Source organism: Heliconius melpomene, chromosome 10, assembly GCF_056956725.1.
Source record: "Heliconius melpomene rosina isolate 202511_hmr_F chromosome 10, ASM5695672v1, whole genome shotgun sequence".
NCBI classification, from domain to species: domain Eukaryota; kingdom Metazoa; phylum Arthropoda; class Insecta; order Lepidoptera; family Nymphalidae; genus Heliconius; species Heliconius melpomene.
The window spans coordinates 7,802,470-7,826,138 of NC_140398.1; the positions used below are offsets into that span (position 1 = coordinate 7,802,470).

General features: G+C 33.3%; 3 protein-coding genes across 12 annotated transcripts in view; 1 reads left to right on the top strand and 2 right to left on the bottom strand.

Moving 5' to 3' along the window:
• ewg (DNA-binding protein Ewg) lies at positions 1-14,605 on the bottom strand. Of its 4 annotated transcripts, none has more exons than XM_085191477.1 (14): positions 14,467-14,605; positions 12,078-12,234; positions 10,627-10,780; positions 10,001-10,125; positions 9,479-9,652; positions 8,530-8,692; positions 8,165-8,277; positions 7,657-7,785; positions 7,017-7,145; positions 6,495-6,617; positions 5,796-5,940; positions 5,456-5,571; positions 2,820-2,963; positions 1-2,397 (listed from the first exon to the last, which is right to left on the bottom strand). In XM_085191477.1, the coding sequence occupies exons 2-14, from the start codon at positions 12,159-12,161 to the stop codon at positions 2,356-2,358; spliced, it is 1,641 nt and encodes a 546-aa protein (XP_085047603.1). In that variant the 5' UTR covers positions 12,162-12,234; positions 14,467-14,605; the 3' UTR covers positions 1-2,355. The 4 variants fall into 4 exon arrangements, with proteins under 4 accessions (XP_085047603.1, XP_085047604.1, XP_085047602.1 ...); XM_085191478.1 differs by lacking the exon at positions 14,467-14,605 and adding an exon at positions 14,109-14,248 and having other exon boundaries at positions 8,530-8,668; XM_085191476.1 differs by lacking the exon at positions 14,467-14,605 and adding an exon at positions 14,109-14,248.
• Positions 13,998-18,971, top strand: Coq7 (ubiquinone biosynthesis protein COQ7, mitochondrial). Of its 2 annotated transcripts, none has more exons than XM_085191488.1 (4): positions 13,998-14,422; positions 17,570-17,652; positions 18,063-18,291; positions 18,609-18,971. In XM_085191488.1, the coding sequence occupies exons 2-4, from the start codon at positions 17,581-17,583 to the stop codon at positions 18,884-18,886; spliced, it is 579 nt and encodes a 192-aa protein (XP_085047614.1). In that variant the 5' UTR covers positions 13,998-14,422; positions 17,570-17,580; the 3' UTR covers positions 18,887-18,971. The 2 variants fall into 2 exon arrangements, with proteins under 2 accessions (XP_085047614.1, XP_085047613.1); XM_085191487.1 differs by lacking the exon at positions 13,998-14,422 and adding an exon at positions 14,628-14,772.
• shf (WNT inhibitory factor 1) overlaps positions 16,129-23,669 on the bottom strand; it is a 19,708-nt gene continuing 12,167 nt past the window's right edge. For 4 of the 6 annotated variants that reach the window (XM_085191480.1, XM_085191482.1, XM_085191484.1 and 1 more), the window contains exons 2-8: positions 22,559-22,719; positions 21,863-22,102; positions 20,859-21,023; positions 19,427-19,627; positions 17,434-17,529; positions 16,682-16,885; positions 16,129-16,336 (exon numbers count right to left, since the gene is read on the bottom strand). In XM_085191480.1, coding sequence (XP_085047606.1) covers positions 16,296-16,336; positions 16,682-16,885; positions 17,434-17,529; positions 19,427-19,627; positions 20,859-21,023; positions 21,863-22,102; positions 22,559-22,718 — 1,107 coding nt within the window. In that variant the 5' untranslated portion in view covers position 22,719 and the 3' untranslated portion in view covers positions 16,129-16,295. The remainder of the gene's footprint in view (positions 16,337-16,681; positions 16,886-17,433; positions 17,530-19,426; positions 19,628-20,858; positions 21,024-21,862; positions 22,103-22,558; positions 22,720-23,669) is intronic. The other 2 variants (XM_085191486.1, XM_085191485.1) reach the window with 2 other exon arrangements.

A 23,669-nucleotide genomic window follows, 5' to 3' on the forward strand; every position in this document is an offset into this window, starting at 1 on the left:
TAGTACGTAAATACTTTATTTAGAACGATTGCAATATTCACACAGTCATACATTATTTACAACCACAAATCATTGTACTTAACAACAAAATTGTGCTTCATTCCTAAATTAAAGGTGAAACTCCTTCAATACAAATAAATTAAATAAATAAAACAAATAAAGAAGTAACATATACAATAAAAGGTTGCTTGTCTTTTAAATAAAAAGAAAAAACACAATAATAATTTAAAATATATATCATTTTGTACTTTTCTATGACTCCTATAATTATTATAGCTTCGAATATACTTAAGTATTCGTATATTTAAATTACAATATTTTGGACCTAATTTAAATATTAATTACATACAAACGCTAATCTCGTTCAGTTTTCTTATTTCTTTGGATATTGCTATTATATTTCCAGCTTACACAGTTCCACAGAACATTCTATACTGTCGACTTTGTTTTAAATATTAAAAACTTCGATCAGTCCGTCTGTTTGTGGCCGATCAATTACAGTTAAGTTATATTAAAGTTAAATTCTCCTAGGTACGTATTATACAAATTTAAATATTATAAAAAAACATCTTGTAATACAAGTAGACTAGATCCTTTCCTAAATGACTCGTCGACTAGAGTGACACGTAACAAATAATGATCAATCATTCATTTAATTTAAATCAATCTATCAATCAATAGAATAAATTAAAAACAACAACTTACTTAACAAGTATACTTAAATAAATTAAAAACTAAAGGAATGTCATTTAATATGAAATAAATAAAAAATTAACACTGAAAAAATAAAAAAGTACAAATAACTAAGCATTTACTTAAACGCAAGTGTCATAAATAAAAAAATATATTGCACAAAACTCGTTTGTTCACAGACTAGAAATATTTATAAACAATTAATCAAATAATTGTTTGAAAGTCGTTTTTAATAAATAAAATAAATAAATTTATAACCATTTAATGGAGGCCGACCGCGAGATCAGCTTGCGGCTGTGATTGACCGCGTCGAGTGATCAACCATCGTCAATCTTCGATCATTCAATCATGATTGATCAATCACATTCGCACCGCAAGAATAAAATTACACTACTTACAAGTAAAATGTGACGTAATCACATTGCAATCATCAATTATAACAAAGTCAGTGAATGAATTCCGATTTAAAAAAAAACAACAAATGTATGTCTATATACATGAAATTTGTGGGCGATTGTCTATAAAATGAATTGAGTGTCTTTATAGTAAAATCTCTGTCCACCGCAAAAAGCGAAATATGTTAAGAAAAAATGTTTTTTGTTTAAATAGCATAACTGACTTTGTTTGATCTCACTCGATCAATCAATTTACATCTATTTGCCGTCCGTCCTTTATTTTTTTCCATTTTCTCTATAATGTTTTTTATTATTTTATGTAATGGAAGTTAGGGCGCGTTTACACAAAGCGAGACCGGTTGTATGTGGTGGCCCAATGTCAATAAACATGCCTTTATATTTACTTTTGTATTAAATTTGTATAGTAATACCTCGAAATTGTTAATATACTAATAATTCAAATAAAAAAATGATTAATAAAATATTATGTAATTAATTAAATTTTAACCATTGGAATCTGGTGTTAAGACCCTCTGATCCACAGGCACTGTACAATTTTCGAATAACAGTGGAAATCGAACCCACAACCGCTTTGTTTACAATCAGACGTTGTACTATGATGGCGTCAATATTTTTATTTGATGATATCAAATTAGACCATTTAAAATTGTTTTTGAGGTATTACTACACAGAAATACACATATTTTTCATGAATCCCCTATTACATTATTAGTAATAAACAAACAGCCTCTACATATCTTCTATATATGGCACTGTAGCTTCAATTAGTCTAACTTGTTGATATCTCGACATGATATATCGTTATAACTATAGAATAAAGGTGGTTGTGATAAAATATGAAATAAATATTTTAAAATTATACTATTACAATAAACAATATTTTTGTCATTGTATGTATTTTAAAAAACACGTAAGGCAAATATTATATATTTTCAACAACATTAAATAATATTAATCAGCTATCATATCAAAATTACCAAAAGACCACAACCGCCATTACTCTACAATACGAAACATTATCTTCCAATACACTGTCTCATGTTCTAAACTCTGCCTATAGGTAACAATCACATAGTAACTTTTCCTTATGTACATTGTACACGCATCGCGGGCCTCATCGGGGGCCACTGGGGTAACTGCGAGGTCACCGAGGGTCACGGCGTCGGGTCTGGGGTCAGGGGTCGTCGGGGTCGTCGTCGGGAGTCGGGGGAGTCCCCGGGGGCGAGGTCCCCACTAGTGATAGCAGCTAGGAGTCTGTGGCTACAGCATCGCGTTCGGACTTCACTTGCTGGAAATTAATTTTAAATGAGTACATATTAATTAATCAAATTAGGAAGAATTAATCAATTTATTATTATCAATTCTTCACAAGCACTTACGGCCCCCTCAGTATTTATACTCTTTGTTAGTTCATTCTTTATCAGTTATAGAAAAGTATACAAGGTTTTCTTTTTTATTTTACTTTGTTTTCCTTTTTATTATATTATTATTTGCTTTCAATAAGTTAAGCTTAAATATATCAAACAGAGAAGCAAGTCATTCCCAACACAAGTATCTTTGATTACTTGCGGGAAAGACTCAACTTGTAAAAATTTATATCAATAAAGCGGTTTGTATGTAGAATTAAATTCTTAATATAAAAGAGTATTGAGAGTAAACGATAAAAACTATTTCACAATTTCAAATACACTCGTGGTAGTGTGGTCGTACCATGGCCTTGGTGAGCACGGTGGCGTCCTTGAGGCTGAGCACCTGAAGCACCTGCCCGTCACTACCCTGGACGCCCTGCAGCATAACCTGCGCCACGCCGCCGCCCATCGACAGCGCCTCCAGCGTCTCCCCGTTCTGCTCCACCTGTGCGACAAATTATATTTAGGAAATACATCAAGAAAAACAAAATTAGCAGGAGAGAGAAATATAGTTAGCCCTTAATTATATATTTCTCAATTATTTGAAAATAAAAAAAATGGGATAAATAAAAAATAAATACTAAAAAACCTACTAATTAAACTCGCATTCAGCGAATAATCTACCTATGAATATGTCAAAGAAAAAGTCCAAAAAATATATATAACTAATAAGCTTATAATCGTAGACATGGAAATAAAAATCCATAAAAAGCCAGATAAATTATAACCTACAATTATGCATATAAAATGGCTATATAAGTAGTACATATAAAAAAGCAAAAAATAAAAACATACACACCTATATTACAGTGCAGTCAATATCAGTGCAACACACAAACTCAAGCCAACTCGAAATAAAAACAAAAACACATACACTCAAGTGTTTATTGCACTCAAACAAAAACAAAACATAACTAACATAAAACATTTTATGTGTTTTCGGAATTCTATGATATATCTATGTTTTTTAAAAAAACTATTTTTTTAAATAAATCTCTTTTCAATATTCCAATTAAATATAAAATAATGTTTCCTTCTTTTATTTCAACATCGCATAATTCCAAAAACAAATAAAATAAAAAACAGAACAATAAATTTCTCTAGTTAATAGTAAACATTAAACATACATATCATATTAAACAACATAATTATATAAAATAACAAATCTATAGTCACTGGTAAAATTGTCAATATAAAACAAATTCTATATTTTACCAGTGAGCACATCAAATTTATAACAATACACATTTACTTACAATAAAAATATTTAATTTTGTAGAAAAAAACAAAGACTTAATATTTTAAGAATACAATTACACTAAGTAGCTTAACGCTGTATCATGTATATAGCAGGCTAGGCAGACGGACCCTAGGGTCAAGATATTCGGTTCCAAGTACCATCATATTTCAAAACATTTCATGGTCAGTGGCGGAATTCAACGCCGCGCTATGTCGTTTTAGAAAACAGAATGAAAATAATTCATATCTCTGAGTGGGCATCGAACACACAAGTATATAGCTATGGCAGAAAAATATTTTACTTTAGCCTACATTTATACGAAAAAAACAAATGTATAATATATGACACTAATATTTAATAATTTATGAAAGTTTTTGTTAAAATTATATTATAAAAAAATGAAGAAGTCATTCCGAATGTAATTAAAATATTATTAGAATATAATAACTATAATATTCCAAGAATATAACTTTATTTTTTTCCAAGTAACTAAAAAAAATCATACATATCATGTTCATATATGTACTATTAGAATCAGTAGCTAACTTATCTAAAATTCTTCCGTCATAAACAAATTAAGTGTCAAAAGTGACCAGATATAATTTTATGTAATATTAATACAATATTTAGTAAACTAATTAAATTAAAAAAATATCTAGTTAAAATTTAAGCAGCAACAGTCTCTATATGAATTAGAAGTTGTACATAAAAAGCTGACTATATGCATGATGTAGCCAAAAAAAAAGAAAACAAAATAAACTTGTTTGTAGAAATAAAAATAAAATACAAATTTTTGCAAAACAAAAAACACCCGAACGAATCCTTAATCATCGCGTTTAAAGCCCAATAAATAAACAATATTTTTAATAAAACTTTTCTATAATAAAATTTGCATCTAACACTACAAATAGCTTGAAAAAAAATCAATCAAAATAAAAGAGTTCAAATGTAAACATGCAATAAAAAATATAATATGGGAGCAAACACACATGCATTTCAAATTTAAATAAACCTACTTCTTTGGTTTACACTTAAATATTTTGTAGCAACTTAAAATATTAAATGTATTCATTAAAATATAACTAACAATATTTATATTGTTATAAAAGAAAACGAGTTTTTTTATAGTGAGTTCTTTTAAAGTGTAACACTTAATATTACAGGTTATCTAAATAGACATAAAGAGATCTTTATTAAAAATATACTATGTTTATATTACTATCACATTTAACCATTGGCACGTTTTTTTATTTGCAATAACTAATATAAAAATACTGTAGAGTTGATACTTTAATTTTATTTAATTTTATCATTAAATGATACTGTTATTTAATTTTATCATTAAATATATTTTTTATATATTTTATTATCATCTGGTTTAATTTTTCTAAACTTCTTTCATGCTATTATAATTTATTTACTGGTAATACATCATACATGAAGTGTGCGCATGTAATTTTAAACGTATATTTATTATGTGTATCTACATAAAGGTACACACATACATGTCTGTGTATGAGTGTGTAAGGTACAACATCATAAAATCAACTTCAATGTTTATCCTATACACCGACGTGTGAGTACGCATGTATATGTGTGTGTGTCTAATCCACTTCAATCTTAAGCCCGTAACTTGGGCGTGTAGGCGCGTATCTACGTATAGACAGGGGTGTGCGCGTGCGTGTGTGTGTGCGCACCTGCACTAGAGGCGCTACGCAAACGCCGTCCTGCTGTTGCATGGACGCCACCATGGACTGGTACACCGACGCGGAGACCGGGACTGTTATAACGCCGGACACTGATACTGGGTACCCTGTTTTGAAGGTAAAATCGTATTTTAGTACAATATCCTGCTATTTACAGATTATAGACAGTACAGTCAACAAACTAGCAGTTTTTTTCTTGTTACCATATATTTTTTTTACAATAAAAAATTTGTTATATTTCCTACAAACACTTTTTCCTTTCCCAAAAATGGAATAATAGTGTAAAAACATTAAATTTTACTATATAGTAAAGGAACCGCGAGTAACCTACCATGCCCATCCTCCCCAGTAAGTATAATTTGTCCGTCGTGATTCAACGTCGCTTCGGCTACTGCATTCAAATCTACTGCAACCCCTTCACCATCTAGGGCTTGGACTACACCGACTCCACCTCCACCTTCCCCACCACTGTGGATCTAAGAAATTAAAAATATATACAGGGTGGAATTGTCAGCGCCACTTTAAATGAAACCACAGTTTTAACTACTCTATAAAAGCCTAATATAATTCGGAAAAAAAATAATTCTCAAAAATGAAAAAGTTTTTTTTTCAAACAAAACAAATAATAAAATTATCGTTTTAAAATAAAACGCCATTTGTAAAGTATAACATAGGCACGCACACACTTACCTGTCAAAGCGGCAACGTCGCATACGTATGTGTGCGTGACACGAAATACAGGTATGGATAAAAATCGTGAAATGTAAAAAAAATCCAATGTCCAAACCGTTGAGGTACCTTGATTATTTTTTTTAATATTGAGTTTGAAATTTTTTACCCTATATGCAGTTTCAGTAAAAGAAGCGCTGCCTCTTCCACCCTGTATATACGTTAATAGGCATAGAAAATAAAACATCTCCACGTTGCATTTCGAAGGACGAAAGAGGGAACGAGGGAACCTAGTGGTAAGTCACTGCATTCACACATATTTGCAGTGATTTTGGTAGTACTGTTGACCCTTGGTACTCACGACTTGTGCAGTGGTGCCATCCGGCAGCGTGATGATAGGGCTGTTGGGGTCCACCTGTATGAGAGACACCGTGCCGTCCGGATTCGTGATGGTCTGTAACACGGCCGGCGCGTACTGCGACATCTAAACGGAATGTTGGCTTAGTTCAAACAATAAAACAAAACGTATTATAAAAAATAAACAATATTATAATTTATTGTAATTACTATTTTATCGAACTTATAACTGATTTTTGTTTAAAAACGACTTATTTATTTTTATGACATGTAATTTTCGCAAATCAATTGAAATTCTATTAATAATGAATTTCTTCCAATCACATATAATATAGGTTCACGCTGTGTCCCGCACACTGCAGGGTAGGCAGAGGGAACCCAGTATTAAGACACTCCGTTCCCCACTTTCTACCGGATTCTGGGGGCATAACGTGTTGAGTGGCAGAACTAAGCGCCGCGAAAAAAAAACAATATAACCTAACAAAAAAATACAAAACAAACAGTCCAACATATACAAGTATCGTACATCAACATCAGCCAGTGTCATCTGATCAATGCACACTTGTGATGAAGACAGTACGGTCGACTGTTGCGAACGACCACTTGACGACCCACTGCCACCAGAGTTTGAGCTCGCGCCGGGCATGCACGACGCCTGTACGAACACACCCGACGATGCCCGAGGATGTTCGAAGACATATGGATGTTACACGATTACATCCGAATTAACAACCGATCAGACCCGAAGATGTACGGATATACACGACGTCACACAATGTCATAAAATGTCATGAAATCGAAGTCATACGACAACATAGGAATATCCCGAATTGTTAAAGTTACAAATAGATGATGATGTTAGTTTTGAGAAAAATGTGAATAAATACAGTAAATAATAATTATGATAGTGTTACCATATCCATTTGCAGCATTCCGAGTATGAGAGCGTGGGAGAGGAAAGGAATTATGATTTAGTTAATATGTAGGCACAACAGTAAAGTACATATCCGAATACAATAAATTATTTTATATATGTAAAAAGCCAAGTCCACAATATAGTGAAAAACACATATTGCATAAAATGTAAGTTATATAATTTTATATCAAATTTAATATATATTTTTTTCATTTCTTTTCATAAATCTATCAATATATTAACATCATACCAGATCAACACGTTGTGCCGCGGCCGCCTTTTCTTCGTCCTCCTCGGTGAAGGCTGGCAACAGGTCCTCGCGCCCGTGGTACTTGTAGCAATTGATCACTATTTGTCTTAATGCGTGTGTCCATGACATCTGTACAAATATTGAATAGGACCATTTCATATACATAATTGGGTATAAAATATGTTTTGTATATTCTACACCCCACTTAAAAGCAACATTTACATGTAAAACTTACATTTGTTCAGAAATATTACTATTTGTATGAAAATTAAGGCAAAGTAAAGACCTCAATAAAAATAAAGACATGGGCGAAAAAAAAACATTTAAAATGAAATAAAAATGTCAAAATTGCCACGCTCAGGCCAACAAAAGGTGTCGTTTAGTTCCACCACTTAATTACACACACAATATTCCAAATTCACTATCCTGCCACTATCCTTCCTTCATTATCCTGCTAAAAACAAGATATAGCGTGAAAGTGAAAATAAAAAAATGTTATAAGTTGTACCTTCTGTTTCTCGTCCTCGGAGCGGGCGTCCATGCGCACGTTGGCCCACGGTAGATCCTTGGGCCACCAGGGTGGCCGCGTCGACTCGCGCCCCCACCCCGGCTTGCCTCGCACTGGACAAGATCACACAATATTAAAACTCTGAATTAAATTATTTATAGCACTCAATATATATTCAAAATAAAAATAAAATATTGCCATGAAAAAAAATATAGAAGATAGTTACTAAGTTATAAATGTGACATAATGGTAAAAGGTGTATTTCAACTATATTAATGACGATGTATGAGAACGGATGTGTACTTCTACGTGTAAATGTATCAATAGATAATGTATGTATGTGTGTGTGAGTGCGTGTCACTCACCCATGGAGTACTTGAGCATGAGCGGTATGAAGGCGCGCAGCTGGGCCTGCGTCATCTTCTCGACGGGCGTGGGGATGCCGTCGATGATGAGGGGGGGCAGCTCGAACAGCAGCGGGTCGTCCGGCGGCGGCGGCGGCGCCTGCGGGCACCCGCCCAGCCCGAACTGACGCTCATTATTACATCCACGTTATATCACTACATTATACTCGCGTTACATATGTACATACATATACATATACTACACTGGACCAGCTAGAAAACACCATGTCTCCATTTGATGTCATCAATATTAAATTTACATTCCATATTCAAAAAGACTGTTTGAATCAAATTGTGTAACATAAAGCTACCATCTGCTCCAACAACACATCTAAATTCAAAATCAAAAATATTGAAACAAGTACTTTGAATAAATTATTTATGTAAATGAACATGGAGCTACCACTTGCAGCTTAGTAGGTCTAAATTCAAATTAAAATTATTGTTTTTTAAATAAATTATGACAAGCATTTTGAATTTGTGAAATAAACATAAAGCCACCACCGACTGAGGAAGCAAATCTAGATTAAAATTTAAATATTCTTCAAATGGTTCAATGAACATGTTGCTAAGAAGAACCACCAACAAACTAAATAGTTGCTCTCTTCAATTGATTTGCATTTTAGTATTTAACACAATAATTAAATGGTAGTTGCTCTGCATAAAATTCCAATGATCTTAATTCCACACAGTTATTAACAACCACCCACTATGTGATTTAGTTTCAATTGAAGTGTTATCTAAGCTAATTAGTACTATTGTACATAATACGTTGTTTTTTTATAGTAATGGTAAGGGAAGGATCACAAAAAAAATCAATATTTGAAAAATGAGTTAACTAACAAAATAACTATTCAAAATGGCAAGCATAGGGGATCACATAAATTACAGGGTCGGGTGGGACAGGTACCTGCTGCGCGAGCGCGTTCTCCAGCTCCTCCATGATCATGCAGCGCAGGTTCCGCACCACGTCCTCCAGGGGTTTAGCTCCAAACACTCTGTATGAAGTATTGGGCTTGCCCGGTGTGGCCACCAGGACTACGGCTTGTTGGCCGACGCGGGTTGCGAATTCTTCTATCGTTTGCTGTTGGCAAAAAAAATTATATACATTACATTTGAATTTCTAGTACTATGTTATTAAAGGTTTATACAAATTTAGTGTCCAATTTGATTTTAGTAATAGCATTGAGTCTCAATTGGTTCAGCGATTAACGGTTGAGAGGTTTTTGATCGCAGCTTTATTTTTTGGCTGACAAATGTCTGTTTTTTTTATATTTATAGACAAGTAAATCAAATCTGGAAAAAGCGTAATACTCAATTTAATGATTTAAGGAAAAGATACCTTGTTTACCCTCACGAGTTACTTCCTCACCTCACTTCACTTATAAATTTAGATCATTCACACAAATACTAAAATCACTTAAGAACTTACTCTAAGCTTCCTCAGCAATCTATTCTGATGTCGTTTCCTCACTGAAGGGTTAGTTTCAAAGGAGTGCGGTCGTTTGCGTTTCTTAGAAGAGGCTATAGCAGCGGCCGCAGCCATGCCTACGGGACCTGTACATTTAAACTAGAAGTTAAAACTTGTTACAAAAAATAGGACATTTTTTCAGTTTTTGTAAATATGGAACTATGGAAAACCTAGGTAAGTCACTCTGTTCTTAAATTTTGACACTTGCGTAGGAGTTGTTTTTAATTGACCAGCCTTTGATCAACGCATGGAGTTACAATTAGGTATATTTATGTACATTTAAAAAATATAGTGTCGGCTTTAAGTCGCATCAGTTTTTATTTTATCGACATCCTAATTAATCCTAAACTCACATGATTTTTCAAAAATAACAATTATTTACTTGATGATAATGTGTTTATGTGTTTACAAAACTAACAAAAAGAACTTGTGATATCTGGTTAAGTGATTCAATATCTACTCGTGGTAATAGATTTTTGTCATCCCACCACTCTGGCAATACAAATCGCACATCTATATTCCGCTCAAAACGCAATGTCTCAAATCCGGGCTGTAAACGGTAAATCTATAAGTTTAAAAAATCTCACCAGCAGCCGCCAGTTGCTTGGTGACCTCATCGCTCATGGCGTTCTTGATGACGTCCGAACCGTCCTCGTACGCGGAGCCGGCCGGCGACGACGCGCACTCGTCGTCGTCCTCCGACGCGCCGCTCAGCCCGCACCCGTCCACCTGGGACATGTCCTTCGACCGGACAAAAAAATATAACTAATCTTAATAGCGACCAAAACGTCTGCATAAAATTAAAAAATCAGTTTCACGCTGTATCCCGCACACAGCAGTGCAGGCAGGTCCCCTCTGCTAGTGTTAAGATACTCTAGAATACTCAGTGTTGATAGGCGGAACTCAACGCTAAATATTAAATTTCTTCAAGTGAGGATCGAACCCACAACCACTTGTTTTTCCAGTTGCATAGTTATTGCGCCTGCGCCACGACGGGCTTATAATACGATAATCTCCCAAAAATAGTTTCAGCTAACATGTCGCTTATCCAGGGTGGAAGAGGCAGCGCTCCTTTTACTGAAACTGCATATAGGGTAAAATATTTCAAACCCAGAATTAAAAAAAATAATCCAGGTACCTCAACAGTTTGGAAGTAGGAACTTTTTTCATTTCACGATTTTTATCCATACCTGTATTTCGTGTGACGCAGACATACGTGTGCGACGTTGCCGCTTTGACAGGTAAGTGTGTGCGTGCCTATGTTATACTTTACAAATGGCGTTTTATTTTAAAACGATAATTTTATTATTTATTTTGTTTGAAAAAATCACTTTTTCATTTTTGGGAATTATTTTTTTTCTGAATTATATTAGGCTTTTATAGAGAAGTTAAAACTGTGGTTTCATTTAAAGTGGTGCTGACAATTCCATAATAAAGATTACAAATTAATATTATGCGAAGACTCTTATGAGATATAAGAAAAAAAAACTGCTTCGGAAAAAGAATTTTTATTAAAGACTAAGCTAAGTCAACAACAAATAATTCAAAATCTACATAAATGTACATTAATAAATTTTAATTAAAATAATCCTGCTATAAAGGGGATACAGAATGAAGCTAAAATATATACCAGAAATTAAGGGTACATATTCTTAAGATACCACTAATCTCTTCTATCAACATGTAGAATGTATTAAGATATTCATGTACAGCAAAGAAATCGGTAGTTATCAGAATCCACAATGTTAAATGTCCAGTGACATGTTCACAATGAAACACGAAATTTTTATATCTTGTAGTTTCAGATACAGACCTAGACAAGCTCTATGAGAATATGCAAAGTCTAAAATATAATTAATTTGTATTAACTTGTTTAAACTTGCTATGTGAATATTATTATTATTTTGTATCTGGGGGTCCTGTATTTTATTTTAATGAAAGTCTGTCTCGTTGTTAATAAATATTTACATGTTTTTAAGTTCATTATTTACAAATTGTTACAAATTCAATTTCAATTAAAAAAAAATCTAAAAGATACCTCTTCAGCCATATCCATAGACTCTGTGCTGACTGCTGAATTCATGTTGTCGTTTTCTGAACTGCCTTCACTCTCTTGGACCATCGGGTTCCTACCCGTTGTACAGTGTTGCAACAACTAATGATCGAGACTTATATTACTTTTGGCTCCCTAAAACCTGAATAGGAAATTGTAAATATATAAATAAATTGTGCTTTATATTAAAAAAATAATTTTCAAAGAAAACAAAAATCAATGTTTACTTCATTTACACAACTTTATCAAGTGCAAAGTTGACTTCTTCTTCGTGATTCTTGTATAATTAGTCCTTTTTTGTTTACTTATTCTACAAGATTTATAAATAGGTAAATGATGAAAATTATTGTGGCATAGGGGAATAGTCCCTGACTGTAAATAATTGTGAGTTCAAGTGTTAGTTTGTCAACTCAGTTGACTGAATCATTTTCATTTCTCTGCTCTGGTATAAACAAAGTGCGGTGTTCACCTCCGCCATTCACACAATTGTCTTGAATCTAAAAGTTACTTTTATGCTTTTGTTTTGTATGGCTATAACTAGATACTTTGCATATATAGATTTTTTTTGTAATTTAATTAGTTGCCTGAGAGCTTAAAACAATATCTTCTAGCTATAATTCCAGCTATTGAATTAATGCTTTAATAGGATAGACATTGTGTGAAGTATAACAATTTTATATACTATATAACTTTTAAGAAATATAATAAAATATTTTATCTTTACTCAACATAAATTTTTTGTTAAAAAAATTTTTATGAAAAAAGAAAAAGAATTTTCAACCTAATCCAACCAAACTATAACAGTTTAAAGTGTGAACCTTACTAGGACACATAGTAAAAACTATTTTTTTAATTAATTAAAACTATAGTTTTAATTTATTAAAAATATATATATATATATTCAATATCATCATATTAATAGAAATATGGTGTATAGCAATCTGCCATTTGACCTACATTGTTCATATATTAAATAGTCATTGAAATATTATATAGCAATTTTATGATATATCAGCACCTTTTTTTTTTATTGCTATAAATTTATTGTAAAAAGTTTATAAATCTTTTTATAATACAATAGAAGGAACTATTCTTATACAAATTCTAATATAAAAACTATTTTAAAATATTGTGCACGGTATAATATAAGGTATTATATTATTGGTATTATATACAGTGTTTGCTAAAGCCTATTAGATTTATTTTGTATGCATGAAAAGATTTAATAAAAATACTATTTAAAGATTGGGTCAATATCAATCATTATTAGTTTTTCCATCCTCCATTTTGTAAAACAAATGCTAATATAAGCAATACTCTAAAATCTTTTAATATCTCTAAATCTTGTTAAAATATTCAGCTCTAATACAGGCTAATGATATAAGAAACTTGTAATATGACCTTCTGACATTTTTGATTAGTGCCAAATTTATAATTTCTTTCTTTTAACCAGAGGAATACATCTATATAGTAAAAAATTATCTCATAATATATAGTTTGTCTAAATCTGCATAAAACTTTGAAAATTTTAACTGAAGCATCATGATTACATTTGTAATAGAACTCAAATCTTAAAAATTCAAAAGGTCGACGTAATATCATCTATTGTATTGTGTAGGCAGCTAGTTCAATGGAAAAAAATCAATACTCAAGCTTTGCACAGAATAGCTAAATAGAATATCCTAGAAAATGATTTTGTAGATAGAGCGAAGTGCGAAATAAATCACTGAGCCGTAAAATGGCTCGGCATAATTCAAGCTGGACGAGGGCAGCTTTAACATATAAGGGATTATCGAATATATTACAAAGCAGAATTTCAAAATGACGCATATTGTTTGATGTTATTGTTTAGATGCAATATGAAGCAGCTAGCCGCGCCGGGTCAGTTTCAAAGGCGAATGACATAAACTCTTTTGCGGCGGCGTAAAGGATAAGCCCAAATGAATGGCCATCATGAAGGGGTCGCGCGTTGGAGCAGGCCCAGACAGAATAGAAGAACTACGACTGCGTACGCACCTGCGTGATTTGAAACACATTTTGCACTCCTATTGGAAGCTCCCCAAGCTCTCTGTGATGTAACACGACGAAAACGACACTTTCAAAGACTTTATCACTCAACTGAACACCAGATACACGAAATATATGAAGAGCACAGGAGAGCTCGAATAATGCGAGTCCTCCATTGATATCGATCGGTAAACGCGATATGTGAACATTGTACACTTGGTATTGCGGGACGCCATTTTGTACGAGTCTGCGCGGTGTGGGCCTCTTTTGCATGGAAAGGGAAGTCGCCCCTCGGACTGCGGGGGGAAAAAAGCTCTCTTTTTGTGAGTGAAATGAATTAAACTATTGTTTTTTTTGTTAAACTCACCCGCTTATGTCGATTGTTTTTTTTGCTCCTTATCCATTTGTTGCCGATTAGAGGCGCGATCGGGAAAAGTTTATTTTGGAAAACATTGATCATGTCATGTGGTGGCGCTGTCTATTGGAATTTTCTTAAACTCATTTTTGACAAGTAAATTGTAAACAAGTCAACGAATTGAAAAACTTTTTAAAGTGAAAATTATCCTAAATTATTAATATTATAACAGTTTAAAGTGTGTTATAATAATATATTACAAGTTTACTTGCAGTTGCTTATAAATAATTTGATATAGTGTACAATACAGTTATAGAGGTACGTATTAAATTTAAAAAAACCCATAATTTGTTTAAGTAAATAATATATTGTATATTCGTTTAAGCACACCTACACATTAATATGATAAATTTTTACATCGCTTCTTAATGTTGTTTCCTTTTTTAAAAAATTACAATACGTAACCTTTACTAAACTTAACGTAACCTCTAATACTTTTATTTCAGGTGTCATAACTTTATTCTTTTTCGGTAAATCGCTTAATAATATATTGTGACTAATATTAAAAAGAGATCCAGTATGATAATTATTAAATTTCATAAATATAAATGTATATTGTAAAATTAAGTTATAATAATATATTTTTTATATTCTTTGATTTTATCAGCTGAATTAAATATTAGTTTGCTATTAGTCTACTAGTATTAAATGTGCATATAGTTTAATGTACACAATCATAATATTAATACTATTTTACAATTATGAACATAAATTTTATAAAATTCATAAATGCTGGTGTTAGAAGAATATTGCAAATTTTTTTTGATATATTATTTGTCTAATATCTCCATCATTCTTACCCTAATTTTAGGAAGTAGAATAGACTTCATGATTGAGGCTGTTGCATGAGTATTTGACTGTAAACCTAATATCTCTTGGTTCAATTCCTACTAAGGGATATTTTTATACTATATCTAAATTCTTTTGAGGCCAATCGTGGCAGATAGTGAATTGGTGGACATCATTAGTTATTTAATATAAATAAGAATTGAGTGTCATAACACTAGGCCTCCCTTTCCTCTGCCTAGCCTGCTATGTGCGGGATACAGTGTGAAGCTGATTGTTTTTTGAAATATTTTCATATCCTCATTCTGATAGATGAATATTGGTGTTGAGTACCATCGGTTTACAACAGTGTTTTAACTCTTAAGTTTTCTCTCCTCCTAAGTTATGATGATAAAAATGTAAAGCTGTTTTTGGCCTTTTTTCTGATTATTTTGTTTAATAATTATTTTATTAAATAAATGATAAAAAAATCTATCTTTAAATGTGTAGTATATAACTAGCCAACCAGATTTAAATAACTTTAACATCCACTCCATTGTTATATCAGGTTTTAAGAATTAGCTAGTATCTGATGTGGTACTTATATTAATTGTTGAATACTTCTCTGAATATAATGTTTGATCTTTGTTTTGTTCATAAAAAAGATATCTCAACTTCACATGAAATTTCTTTCATTTAATTAAAGTAGAGATTCAAATATAAAAGCTAGCTACACAGTGCTGCGATTTTTTTTATAGTAAAATAAATCATATTAAAAGATGAGCTCCTGAGCTTTCTGAAATATAAGTAAAAGTTTATTTTATTGTAATGTTAATAAAACAAAATAAATATAAATCAGTGTCATCTTATATTTAATTTATAATTACATAAAATTACACATAACAGCTAAATGACTAATAATAATGCTTATTACAATATATGTATATAAATTTCTTGAAAATTAATGAAATCACAATTTAAGTATTTCTTCTCTCATACATACATTGTATGAGTTTTTATCGAGGTCTTTTAAATTCACCAGATTCTTCAGAAGACCCTGTAAATCATATAGAAATATGAAACTTCATTTAGCAAAGCAAAAGTATATAAGTACTTCTAAACAATTTACATTAATGACAGTATCTGCCCCGCCAACCAGGCTTGCACTAATAACTAACAAATACGATGTGACAGTAAGTTATAGAGTGGTTGACGCAGTTTGCTGTAAATATTCTTCATTATCATATGTCCGGTGACAGCATCTGCCCCACCAGTCACACTTACACTGACAAGTGCCACCCTTTTACTTACTGCGACAGCAAGTCCAAGCACCCTTGTCCGCCTCTTCACCTCGCATGCATTTAGCTACGCAAATGTTGTCATAGACACAAGTCCCCATTACCATAAGTCCGGTGACAGTATCTGCCCCGCCAGCCGGGCTCGCAGCGACAGGCGCCGCCCCGGCACACGCCGTGTCGGCAGGGCCGGACGCACTCGCCCGCGCGCCGGCCCACCTCGCAGTGGTTGCCGCCGGAGCCCGCGGGGCACCGGCACTTGTTGATGCCCTTGCATTTACCACCGTTTAGACAGGGTATCACGCATTTTGCTGGGGATTGATTTTTTTTTGTGAATATTTGTGTGGATAGACAAAAAAATATTATACCTATTTTTTATTATTTTAGCGTTACGCTGTATCATCATGTCATCCCGTACACAGCAGGGTTGGCAGAGGGAACCTAGTGTTAAGACCCTCTGTTCCTCATTCTTCGCCGAATCCTATTTCTCATCTCCGCCGATTCGGCGAAAATGAGAAATATTAAATATGGAATAGAAAATGGAAATATTAAATATTTCATTTCCTTGATTGGAAATCGAACCTACAGTCTGTCGAGTTTACAGTCACACTTTGCGCTGCAACTGGCCTGACTAATAATATTTATTATTTATCAAAAATAAATTTATGAGATACTTGTAAATGCTCGCTTAAGTAAAAGTGTCACTACTTTATTAGAAATAAGAACAATATTTTATCGATCGTCCCAAATATTGATATATGATATTTTTTAAATAAAATTTTAAAATATATTACGTTGTATGAATGTAATTAATATGAGATAATTTTAGGGTTATTTAGTATATTATAAATTTACTTACAAAACTCGCAGTGAAGACCATAATATCCTTTAGGACATTCGCAAGTATCCTTTTGTATACACTTTCCTCCATTCAAACACTTTTGGGAACAAATACCTGGAAAGATATTAACTGTTGTGAAATTTGTTATTTTCAGAAGTATCAAAGATGTATCGACCGCCGCCACTACTGCATCAAGTGAGAAGAGCTCATTCAGCAACATGGAAAAAAAATCCTCAGGTAAGACAAATTTTATAAAATATTAGTGGTTTGCTTAAATAATTATTTGAATTGATATTTATTAAAAATTTCATTTCTAAGCTCTGGTAAAAAGCGCGGCGTCGAGTTCCTCCACTCAACGCAATGCCTCAAAATTTGGGTGGAAAATCGGAGTTTCTTAACACTAGATTCCCTCTGCCTATCCTCCTATATGCGGGATACAGCGTAAAGCTGAAATTTTAGTTTCCTTATCTATTTTGTCATATATTTGTATCTGTAATGTATATCTGTAATAATTCGTTTATGCAGAGTTACAAACTTTTTTATAGTTTTTATAACAAAAAACACCAACTATGCTACTAGCACTTTCAAAGTATTATAAATTCATGAAAATATCTACATTGTTTATATTTTTTATTTTTTCTAAATAGTTGGATTCTATAATCCGGGTGGATCACGCGGGTGAACTTGGGGCAGATCGTATATACGCGGGGCAGATGGCGGTATTAGGGAATACAGCGGAGGGGCCCCTTATTAAGCACATGTGGGAACAAGAAATCAAACATAGAGAGAAGTTTGAAGAATTAATATCTAAATACCGCGTCCGACCCACTGTTATGACACCGCTTTGGAATATCGCTGGATTCGCACTTGGGGCAGGTAAGTTCAGTCATTGATGAAAAATAGTTTCTTAAATATATAAATAATCAAGTCAATGAAATATACTAGTAAGAATTTTAATTTTTGAATTTTTTTTTCTATAAAATAATAATATAATATTTTAGATTAATCTCTGCCTTCCCTACTCTGTGCCGGATACATCGTGAAGCTGATTTACATACATTGTAGTCTATGCATTATTCTGATGTATAAGCAAGCCATCTAAATCCGTTCAGTAGTTTTTGCGTGAAAGTAGAACAAACCTCCAACTATCATTAAAAAATAATGTTATCACGATTATTTTAACCAAATTTCAGGTACAGCCCTTCTAGGCAAGGAAGCAGCGATGGCGTGCACAGTGGCCGTAGAAACAGTCATCGTAGACCATTATAATGACCAATTACGCACGTTAGTGGAAGATCCTAATATCGACAAAGATATTTTAGAAACCATAACTAAATTTAGGGACGAGGAACAAGAACACCACGACACAGGGATAGACCACGGGGCAGAACAGGCCCCTTTCTATAAAGCTCTAACTGAAGTTATCAAGACTGGGTGTAAAGTGGCCATTGCTATTTCTAAAAAGATATAACTCATGCCTTGTTTGCAGAAAGAACAATTTTTTGCAGTGATATATAATAGTAGTGAAACAGTAAAGGTTTTTAGTTGTAATTTAATCTTTGTTTCATTTGTTATTATAATTGTATTTGTTTATTGCATAGATCATAAGATTGATTGATTATTCTATAGTCTATGTGTCATTTATCCCATTGTTAATTCATGTGTTTCCCTAGAGGAACTAATCTAGCTATTGGGGCTTGAGATTGGAACCCATAACATTCGTCTACAGTTTTACCCAACAAAATTTAAAGCTGAAGATTTTCTTTGTTTGATTGGGTTACCAATGTATTATTTTTATGTAGGATTCTTCATTTATAACGAAGGTTATATTATATCACGTGAATCGTGATAATGATGATGTTGATGTAACCCACTATGTCCACACTCAAATTTACCTTTGACATTTAAAATGCGTCAAGTGACATACACAATTGTTAGTTATTTCCATTAGACGATGCGGGCGAAGCCGCACGTAAAAGCTATTTTTTTTTTAAATATTTATAACACTTACCCCCTTCACAATGCCTTCCCTGGTACCCTGGCGGGCAAGAACACACGCCCGGGGCAGTACAGTTCCCCCCGTTCATACACTGCGGATAACACAACGCGGTCCGACAGTGCTGCCCCATGTAGCCCTCGGGGCACTGGCATATCTTTTCACTATTGCACCAACCCTGATTCGCACATTTTTTATCACATTCCGGATCTGGACCTGAAAGTTGATTATATTTATAAATTACGTGAATAAGGAAATGAAATTTGTGATATAAAAGAATATATGGTTATGCATGTAGTTTTTTGGACTAACGGTTTTTATTTGTATTTAATACCGAAAATCATCAATGTTCAGATTATTATTAATAAAACAATAGCCTTAAAATTTTAATAATCATTAATATCGACAAATAAAAATAAATTGATGTCTGTGGAATTTTCGTGAAATAATTATTAAATGAACGCAACGGTTGTGGAGTGGGTTCTATTCCAACTCGGGGAAATAAATTTCTTTCATTTCCTCGCTGTTGTAACAAGTCTAATAAGAAAAGCATGCAGTGTTACCAACCTAAAAAACGCAAGCTGCTGTGAGCAGAGGCACCGTGTATTCGGCCAGTCAGCGCGCTCGGCGACACCGAGAACAATGATATTAGTTATTGGCCACCTGATATTTTTCTAAGTTAGTCTGGTGCGGGTGCGGACGCAAATTAGTATTAAATGTTCAATTATATATTGAACAATACATTTATTGACATTTGATTTAATTTTAACAGAATCAATATTATTTCTATTCGTTTTAAAACGTGGATAATTTATGTATGTAATCTTTATATTATGTTATTTCCTTACTTTAATAAATCGAGCTGGGTTTCAAAAAAATATAATAATTTGTCATAAATTGTGAACAATACCCTAATAAACAGTCAACGAGTGTATTGTTCTTTGACACATGAACACAAACACTGCATAGCATAGCCTATTGAAACAATTTGAAATATAATATCTAATAGGTAAGCTTTTAAACACTATTTCTATTTATACCTATAAACTATAAAAATAAAGAAAATATGCAGTTTTAGTGTTCCGTTATATAAAAACAATTCAGTAATGACAGAAAAAGCATGAGAAATTGAATTAATAAGCTTGACAGAGTAAAGATGTTATATGGGTCAGTTCATAGCGCTGATTGAGAAAAAATGATTTAAAAAAAAGTATATCTTAATGGAAGAAAAATAATAAGCGTTACGATTGTGTTTCCAATACTGTGAAAGGTGATTTCTTTAAAAGTACAATTAAACATTTTTAAATATTCATGTCCTAGATTAGAAAAATAATATGAATATAATAAAAGTATAACTGGGAACTACTAAACAAATAATAGTTTACAATTACAGCATTAAAAGAAGCACATTCGTATAAGTGTTAAAAATGCGTTGGCGATACAATACCTGTCCTTTCTAAATACACACCTCTCTGTGCGCATTCCTTCTTTAGGTTTAACCTTAGAGGCGTGCCCTTCAATGGGATGCCTCGACCGTTTTTGAGCACTAGCCCTATCTCAAACGTCGCTACGCCACTCACATTGCCCATACAAGGCAAAAATATACTGAACTCTGAGAACAACAATACTTTGTGAACAAATGTAATTGCGTGCATTGAGTAAGTTCCGCCAGTCAACACGACTGGCGGAACTTATCGCCGCACTTTCCCTTTTTATCTAGTGATTTTTTTTTTTTATGGAAAAAGGACAAGGCAAACGAGCGTTCGGGTCACCTGATGATGATCACCGCCGCCCACGACCCCGTGCAGCACCAGAGGAGCTACAGGTGCGTTGCCGGCCTTTGAGCTGGAGATAGACGTGCTTTTTGAAGGTACCCATATCGTACCGACCTGGAAATACTGCCGCGGGTAGACTATTCCACAGTTCGGTGGCGTGTGGAAGGAAATTCCTACGAAACCGCACAGTAGTGGAGTGCCACGCATCCAGATGGAGTGGATGATATTTAAGTTTGTGACGTGCTGTGCGGTTAGAAAATTCGGCGGCAGGTAACAGGTCAAACAGTTCTTCAGAACACTCACCATGATAAATGCGATAGAGAACGCACAGCGAGGAGACGTCTCTACGCAGAGCCAAAGTGTCAAGCCTTTCACAGCTTACTGGGTCCTTAATGATAGGGAGGAAATGAAAATATTTCATTCGGCCGAGTGATAATCAAACCCACAACAGCATTTACGACGGCTTTAACAATAATTAATTGACTTGAATATTTTTTAGTCTGATCGAAATTATTATTTTAATTTTCATGGAAAACGTCGGACATGGAAATCGTTTCACCCGATTAAGGAGAAGAAAATTAAATATAAATTATACCCATAAAGTGAGATCAAAATAATTATTGCAAAATAATTTAAAATCTATTTCTAATATGTGACTAATAAAACAATGTTATACCTTTAGACGTTTTAGGCACTCGCCCCTGAGTTTTGATGGATAGTAAAGGTGGCTTCAACACCTTAGGGTCAGATGACGTTAGAGTATCGAAATTATAAAAATATCTCTTCTTGGAACGCCACGTAAAATTTACATAACCCACTTCCGAGGGTATAATAGGTAGCTTGTGAGAGAAATTTGGCTCTAATATGTACGGGGATATATTGCCATTTACAATCGCGAACACTTGCATTGAAATACCTGAAAAAAATAAATTTGATAATGTACCTACTCTCCGCTTAACTTTCAACTTTTGTTTTAAACTAAATAAGACCTTATTCGTAATGAATATTAATTTTATATTTTTTCTTCTTCAAATAATCACCAAATCTCTAGGTAGATTGTGTAGAACGTAGTAATAGGCAAAATATAAATAGTTTCTTTCTAATCCTTTAAGGTCATTGAGGTTAAAAAACCACATTCATAGTTTATTACGGGGAGAATCTAGATAGAACTCCCGCCCACTGCTTTCCCCAATCACTTACTTAAGTATTTTTACGTAAAATCATACACATATATAAGTTTGCTGATCCGTTTACAAATGACAAGTAAGAAGAATTAGTCGTCGGCACAACATTTCTTTAAGGCATACGAAAACCGTCAAGTAACCGTCTGCCGCCCTCAGCTAGGGAACACTGCTTGTAGCCTTGTACATACCACTAAACATTCGCACTTGTCGCTCGTCGATCCACAGCGATATATCAGAGTTCTGCCTATCAGGGTCCTTGTAGTCGCGGCGGCCCGCTCCCAGCGTGAGTGACATCGCCAGCGCCACTCCCGCGCACACTCGCGCTGCAAATGACGCCGACGGCCACATTCTGGAATAAAATTATAATACCTAAATACTTTTAAGTATACAAACTTTAACGTTCAACTTTCACCCCGTCAAGAGTTGACTCGTTCTAAGTGCCCAAGGTATTTCTGAGATAATATAATATATAAGGGATAATGCCTATAACCTTCTTCAATAAATAAATTATCCAACACAAAAATATTTTTTCAATTCAAATCAGTAGGTCTTGAGATTAACCCGATTAACCCGATAAACAAACTTTATAGCTATACTTTTATAGTATTAGTAGTGTAGAAGTATGTACACATATAGGATGTAGATAAAATACTTCTGTTAGGTACTCACGGACTTAAATTTAGTAACTAGTGTAGGGAAACAGAAAAACGTAGTAACGGTTTCCTTAAACTATTATAGAGAGAAAATCTAAATTTCATTTTTTACAGACACTATTAATAAAGAAATAAAGAAAATATGGAAATACCTAACTCGAAAAGGGTTACAACTCCCACGCAAAAGAATTTCCAAGCGACAATTCTAAGGTACAAATAACTCTAATTTTTTCTATTTTATTCAAACATAATTCATGGCTGATAAAATATCTTCAGGAAAAACCTATCATCCAAAGGCTATTTTTATATGTTTATTTATATTGTTTGACACTAAAGCATTAGCGAAAAGCAAACCAAATAACAAGCGTGTAACAAGCGTATAATATGTCTGTTGACCGTACAAATAGGACGACGGGCGCTTAAAAAAAAAAACACGAGTGGAAAAAATAAAATTATCACAGTTAACATAATTGATTGGTGCGGTCCGGGACGTGCTCCCACAATGGACGCGCCGTGAGAAACACGGTGAGAGTGAAAAAAACGTACAACTTCATTAAATAACCCCTGTCAAAAGTAATCTCTAATACTTTTTTTCACTTCTGATGTCGAATTATACTAACAAAGGTGTTAACGAAAAAAAAACAGT